The sequence below is a fragment of the Echinops telfairi genome, unplaced genomic scaffold (genome assembly GCF_000313985.2).
Source record: "Echinops telfairi isolate 266 unplaced genomic scaffold, ASM31398v2 ScPeMD7_3533;HRSCAF=4204_0, whole genome shotgun sequence".
NCBI lineage: Eukaryota > Metazoa > Chordata > Mammalia > Afrosoricida > Tenrecidae > Echinops > Echinops telfairi.
The window spans coordinates 104,972,448-104,979,869 of NW_022107431.1; the positions used below are offsets into that span (position 1 = coordinate 104,972,448).

The 7,422-nt window shown below is 44.5% G+C and overlaps 1 protein-coding gene across 1 annotated transcript in view; it reads right to left on the minus strand.

The window, feature by feature from the left end:
- COL19A1 (collagen type XIX alpha 1 chain) overlaps positions 1-7,422 on the minus strand; it is a 423,669-nt gene that overhangs the window by 85,401 nt on the left and 330,846 nt on the right. Inside the window, exons 17-22 of the mRNA XM_045294677.1 lie at positions 6,376-6,411; positions 3,839-3,874; positions 3,694-3,747; positions 2,930-2,983; positions 1,017-1,070; positions 100-189 (exon numbers count right to left, since the gene is read on the minus strand). Coding sequence (XP_045150612.1) covers positions 100-189; positions 1,017-1,070; positions 2,930-2,983; positions 3,694-3,747; positions 3,839-3,874; positions 6,376-6,411 — 324 coding nt within the window. The remainder of the gene's footprint in view (positions 1-99; positions 190-1,016; positions 1,071-2,929; positions 2,984-3,693; positions 3,748-3,838; positions 3,875-6,375; positions 6,412-7,422) is intronic.

Genomic DNA, 7,422 nt, shown 5'->3' on the forward strand with positions numbered 1-7,422 from the left:
TTTTGCAGACATAAAATCATTTCTATTCTTGTGACCCGAAACTGGGAATTCATTAAGTAGTGCTTCTTGACTTTGGAAGGGAAAAGGGCTGATACTTACTGGTTCTCCTGGCAGGCTTTTCCCTGGAGGACCAACCTCGCCTTTTGGACCGGGAAGCCCAGGAGGGCCCATAATGCCGCCTGGGTCTCCCTGGCAAGACAGAGAAGAGCCTTACTTCTTTCCTCGGGTATTAGGTGGGAGGAGGAACTAAGGAGTCTGCTGCTTTCACTGGTTTGTCATCAGAGGGAGTCGAGTTCACTCACTCACTCACTCACTCAACCAACAGTTACTGCGTACCTAATCAAGCCAGACACTGTTCTACGATCCCAAATGCATTTAGATTTTCTTTTTACTCATCTTATTGGGGGTTCGTACAACTCTTATCACAATCCATATATCCATCCATGTGTCAAGCACATGTGTACATTTGTTGCCATCATCATTCTCAAAACATTTGCTTTCTACTTGAGCCCTTAATATCAGCTCCTCATTTCCCCCCTCCCTCCCCGCTCCCCACTCCCTCATGAACCTTGATAATGTTATCATGATTTTAGCATTAGCATGATGCATATATGAGCATGAATATGCACAAAGAACATATTCTTCCATGAAGTATTTTCGATGATCTCTGTGTGCTCTTTAAGTTGTTCTCCACTGGTTGTTCAGCATGACTGCACTATTTCCATGCAGACATCAGGAAACGTGCTGCAGTGGCCTACACCAGAGTCCATGCGTGTGAAACAGACTCTCTGATTCATTTTCCCCATTGGGTTCCTAAGTTAAAACCAGAGTTGCCACAATGCACAACTCCAAGGGGCCTTGTTCCCAGCATAGTTCCTGTGGACTTTTGTACCCTAGACCACCCCTCAGAAACAAACTTTGTTCTAGACCTTCACTCATCAAATAACCTTATGATCCTGTCTCTCCTTTCGACTTAATCACCCAGGAACACAAAATGCGTCAAAGAGAAGCTATACCTTTTCTCCTTTCGTGCCTTGTTTGCCAGGGATGCCGTGTTCTCCTGGTAACCCCTGTTAAAATCAAAATTAAAGTAAGAGAACAAGCAGAATACCTCTTATTATGACAACATGTGTGTGTTGGTCAGGAAAACAAAATCTAACATCTAAACCAGTGGTTCTCAACCTTCCTAAGGCCGCGACCCTTTAACACAGTTTCTCATGTTGTGGTGACCCCCCCAACCATAAAATTATTTCCATTGCTACTTCATAACTGTCATTTTCCTACTGTTGTGAATCGGGCGACCCCTGTGAAAGGGTAGCTCAATCCCCAAAGGGGGTGTGACTCAGAGGTTGAGAACTGCTGATCTAAACAGTTAGGGTATTGTTTCCCCATCCGGCAGGGAAGGACACGAGTTAAAGGTATGCGTGAAGCCACCTGGAAGCAATGGGAGAGAAGCTAAGTAAGGGAACATGGGGTCCAATGCACCACCCTCATTACTGCCCAGAAGGCGTGGAGGAACGGCAGGTGGGAGTGTCACATCATAATTCACAGGGACAGCTGGGTAACTAGGAAAAGGTTTGCCTTTTCCCCCTTGCTATGTTTTGGCAACAAAGGCTCACTGAAAAAAAAAGTCTACTTATAGCCTCACAAAAAGCCAAACTCGCTGCTTCGGAGTCGAATGTGACGATGGCGACTCTATAGGACAGAGTAGCACGACTCCTGTGGGTCTCCGAGGCTGCAGCTCTGTACGAGAGTAGAACGCCCTATCTTCTTCCTGAGGAGTGGCTAGTGGTTTCATGCCGCTCCCCACCACATCATACAGGGTTCTGAGACTGTCCGTCTTTATGGAGCAGACTCATCTTACTCTGGTCAGCCCGAAGCGCGGACCTTAGTTTAGTGTTTGCCGCTAATGTGCAATGCATGGTTCCGTGGGGCTCCTTCTACTACATACAGCACATTTATAATGGTTCCTTAAGAGGCTTGGGTGGGGTGCGATCAGAAAAAGTTTTCCGCGTGGACTGAATTTTCAAAGCATCAAGACCACCAAAGCAGAGGCTGATAGACCCCTGAAGCCCCAGTGTGGAAGAGCGAGAGGCCAGTGACAGCTCCCAAGATAACGGAGCAGAGACTCTAAAAGTGGCCGAGGGGGAATGCTGACGGTAGCTAGAAAGGGGCCAGTCTCCAAGAAATGACAGCCACCATCTTTCTGGTTTTTCTCAAGTTGGACTGGTGGCGAAGCCTCCATCAGTTGTCAGGAGGTTATTCAAAGACTGAAAAGCTGGCCCGAGGGGACGGATGGACTACGTGCATTTGAAGGACAGGGATGTGCGTGTGCACGGACAAAGACACGTGTGCGTGAGTGTGTGTGCACTCTTGTGTGAGATACACACACAGAGAGAGAGATGAGATGGACGAGAACACGTGAGCCACTCCAGCAAAGGAGAGAAGTGAGTCCACTAATGGGCTATGATGCAGCCTGAGGATCTTTCTGAAACTGTACTTTGGAAATAATTGCAGGCAATTAAAAAAAAATTGTTTTTGAGCCTGTTGCTAGAAAACAGCGGTAGAAGCTTGGGAAGTCTCTCTCTCTCTCCTGGTTTTCCTGATTTCTTTAGGCATTTTCAATCTTCGTTACTCTCTGTATACCACTCACAACCAGGTCCAAAATAATCATTCACTTGATTTGAATTCACAAAACCAATTTATCAGGCTAATGATATGAAAAAAGCCCTCTCATCATGCATGTATGTAGGGGGTAGTTGTCCACTCAGCTCTAGCATTAGATGTGATCACTTTTCGTGGTAGAGATGACTCATGTCTTTGAAACTGCAGCATAACTCAATCAACATGATAAGTTGTTGACATTCATTTAAATGTGTCCCAGTTACAGTTAAAAAATATCAAAGATGCCTATGCCTACTATACATACAACATCTCCTGGTGGTCCTCTGGGTCCCATAGAACCTGCAGGTCCTTGCTGACCCTGAAATAGAAGATAGTACATGCCTTACGTTTGGGGAGAGAGATGGAGAGAACCTGAATATATGTAATATATATTAGATATGTAACATATGTAAAATGCAATGTGATTTCATCTATAGAAAGATTGATTTATCACCAGCCCATCTCCTCTCTATGATATTAAAATGTGCTTTGGGCTTGCAAAGATAGTTTCATGATGTTTTCATTGAAACAGCTCAGTGCTCATCAGCAGGTGATGCCTAGATAATTTGCCCTACCCCTTGGCAGGGAGCACACTACATTACTCTCTCCAATGCCCTCCCATCAGCTGCTCTTTCTTGGGACACTCCTGCAGAACCCCACAGAGAAATTTAAGGATTCCAGGGCAGCATGATTTCGGTTTAGAACTGTAAACTTGAATCCTTGTCATTTTAAGACTGCAGCTGAGGCCACAGATTTAGCATGCATTGTTTACTCTTAAAGCTTTTAGGGATGCTATTGTGAAGATGCTCTGAAAAAGAGCTTAAACATCCTATTGTGAACCATAAGGCACAGTTACTACGTGTGTAATAAATGCAGCCGATAAAGGAAAATATCACCATGGAAACATAATAACGTCTCTGGGAGTCTTTGTGAAGAAAATGAGCAGCACACTGAAGGGCCTTGTTTTACACGGCACTAGCTGTAACTTCAAAATCAGTTCCTAATTAATCTCGGTGATTTCTTACATACCTTTAGTCCAGGGCTTCCTATTAGGCCAGGGGGACCAGAGTCTCCAGGTTCACCCTAAACACATGGTGGAAAGGAAAGTCCAGCAGTTACTTTGATTGCCACGGTCTCCCAGGGCTGGAGATGTGATCGGAGGACGTCAGATTACCTTTATTCCCTGTGAGCCTTTTGTCCCAGGTTCTCCCTGTAAGTAGAATCAGCACCATTTGGGTAATGTCTAGTAAGCATCTCTCATGCTTCAATTCATGTGGATCTCCACTAATTAAAATAAGGTAAAGGGTAAGTATGGAAAATATGGTGAAATGAAGGAGGTGTGCTCTAAAACATGACTTTAAATGCTTACTGTGAACAATTAAACAGTAGTTTCCTTTCTCACCTTCCTTACAACAATTTTCCCCATGTCACTTCTGACATTTGACATCCAGTACTACCAGCAAGCTCTGCATACTCTGTGTAACTGACACCGCTGTCATCTGCCACGGGCTAGTCCCACACCTGGAGACAGAGGAGGCGCTCTGCTCCCTCTCCGAAACCCGGAAGGGCAGTTCTCCCAGTCTCACGTGAGGCGGACTCAACTTAATGGCAGTTTTGTGGGTTTTTAAATCTCACTTCCAAGGGGATCACAACTTCAGATGCGGTGGGGAAAGGTGGAATTTAAGCTGTTGTGCTTTAGCAACTACCAAGTACGGTGTTCACAGAAGAGAAAAGCAGAAAAAAAGTAAGGTGACACAAAACCTCTCCCAAACCAAGCTCACTGCTGTGAGATCACATTGATTCTGACTAATACACGGCGGACGAGAACGGCCCCTTTGGGTTTCTAAGACTTTAAAAATCTTTATAGGAAGAGGTAGCCTCATCTCTCTCCATCAGAGTAGCTGGTATGTTGAAACCTCTGAGCTTATGGTTAGTAGCTTAATGAATAACTCACTACACCAGAGCACTGAGGGAACACAACGTAGAGTACAATGGACTGTAATAAGTTCGTTTTTCTGACTTTTCCATGACATTCTTAAACCTTGACCAATTGTGCAAAATGACCACCTTCTTATTTTCTGCTTTGTTAAGAGCACACTTTAGTCAGATTTCACCCTTTCCTATAAAAAACTCACTACCAGCATGTCAATTCTGGCTCACAGTGACCTTCTAGGACAGAGTAGAACTTCTCCTGTGGATTTCTGAGACTATAAAACTTTATGGGAGTAGAAAGTATCATTTTCCTCCCTTGGAGCAGCTGGGGGGTTTCAAACTGTTGACCTTATGGCTAGCAGTCCAACGTGTAACCCCTATGCCACCAGGGCCCCCTCATTCCTTCCTATAGGCCCCAGGATTTAGCTTATCCCCCAGCCTGAGTAAGTACTAAAAAGGCGCAACTTCTCTTATCAGTTTGTCCTGCCTGAGGCTCAGCTAACCACAATGTCTAAAGTGACTGATTTGCCACTTTGTTCCCCTATGACTTAGAGAAGGCTTACAAATACCCCTTACTTACTTAGGGCAAAGCTGGGCACAAAACCCAAGAACCAAACTCACTACCATCGAGTCCACTCTGATTCAAGCCAGACACACATGCCCCAAACTCCCATGTTTTGCCTTGTTAATGCAAAACTGAATTGCTAATTCCTACTGGTACAAACAGCAAACGTGCTCCACTGCCAACCGACATGTTAGAGGCTCTAGCCCACCCGGAGACCCCTCCTAAGAAAGACCTGGTGATCCACGTGTGAAAAATCCGCCACTGAAAAACCAGGGAGCACGGTTCTAGCTGATACCCACTGTGTCCCCAGAAGTTAGAGCTGGCACAAGGGCAACTGTTACCTAGCCACAAAATGCTAGTTGACCCAACTACTGTTAAGCGTCTCTACTTCCTATGGCCCACTAGGTAGAGTCAGCCTCTTACCCTTCCTCTCCAGAGCGTAAGGGGACTTCAAAACAGGGCACTTCTGATTTACTGTTGGATGGTTTCATCCTTTCTTCCCGCTTCCAAACTCCTGGAATTCGCTGCCTTGCTTACAGTGTTCCAATCCCCAGAGAAACAAATGCTTTTCCCATAACTTTTTGACATACGTGCAGATCTTATGGTCAGAAGGTCAGAATGTTCTCCCTATTTTAGCAGCCCCACTCCCATCGGTGCAATAGTCCTTCCCCCTTTCTTTATGAGTCTTCCCATCCAAGTCGGGATTTGTTTTATATCTGACTACCCTTTCTGAAAATCAGCATGTTGGATAAATCCAAAGTATGTCATTAACAGAATTTTTGAAAAAATGATTTTGTGTTTTATGTATCCTATGTGTACTCTGTAGTTCTTTTAATAGTCTTTTAAGTGGAGAGATAATTATTATCATCTAACATTGTGGGGCAAAAAAAGAAATCAAGCAAGCAAGAAAACCTAACTTATTGACTATAGTGAAAGACAAAATCTGTTAAATATCCTAGATGTATTCATGTCCAATCATCAGTGGTAATGAGTTAATGAAAGTATATAATACCATAGTAAAGTGTTAATGCATCCTCATGCAATAAAACTTTTCAAGGTTTAAACTTCCCATTTTAAAATGAGTCAAAATTCACAATGGAGAATTAAGACCCTCAGAAAGCTTACTTTACCTAATCTCCAAAGTAAACAGACAGAATGAAATAAAGAAATCAATGCAGCGAAAAACCCAGGATAGAAATAAAGCAGCTACTTACCTGATCTCCCTTTTCACCTTGTAAAAAAGGCTCCCCCTAGGGACATGGACAGAAAGCAGAATGAATGATAAACCCTTTCAGAAACAAACTCTGCAGCGCTCGGTGTGGGTCAGTCCTGCGGGCCACACACTCATTCGACCTCTGTTGCAAAAAAGCCTGAACAATGATCTAGAATTCGATGCAGTCCACCTGGGTGGCTTAACAGGAACACATACAAATTTATCATTTTCATGTTCCCAGATGAACAATTAGATAAACATTATAGTAATATGAAGAGAGGCATGGCTGTTGACAAACTGGAATGTTTCCCAGGGCCCCAACCTTAACGACACACAGAATGTACTACAGACCAGAACGGGTGTGAAGGGACAGGGCAGTAGATGATCTAATACAGCCCTTCCAGCTATAGCCTTCCGAGCTCCTACGGGACAAACAGGTAGGGATACGGAAATGCAAGGTGCTTGAGGTCCACCGAGATGACTGGATAGCTTGTTACTCATATAAATAATGTATGCCACACTGTTAGGGGACAGAGACACGCAAATAAGGTACATGAACCCATATTGTGGGGGAGATGTCAGTTTTTGCCATTCTGCTAGGTTTAAAACGTGCCAGCCCAGAAGCAGAAAAGGAGAAGCTCACTGCCATCAAGAAAGGAGCCAGGAATGGAGTGCCTCCCTCAGACACCACATCACTTTGTTGGCTTCTGCAATCCAGAAGACAGATCATTGTAATGTCAGAGATGGCAAAAGATGGTGAAGAGCAGTGAGACAGAGGAGTGAACTTCCTGGGTGCAGACCAAGAAAGCTGAGTGCCTTCGGGCAGGAGACTCACTGGGAGAGTGGTATGCCTCTAAGTACTTAATTGGAGGGAGCTGGGTTTGTCAGTTCTTACTGCTAGAGCTGAGTAGTTCTGGGACAAAGATTACTGTAGAAGTAAACGTCCTTCTGCTGTTTATCGCTAGAACTAAAAGAAATTTGTAACCTTTGTCTGAGCTGGGCAGGAACCAGGCCAAGGAGCCAATCACCTGGTCATGCCTGCAGGCAC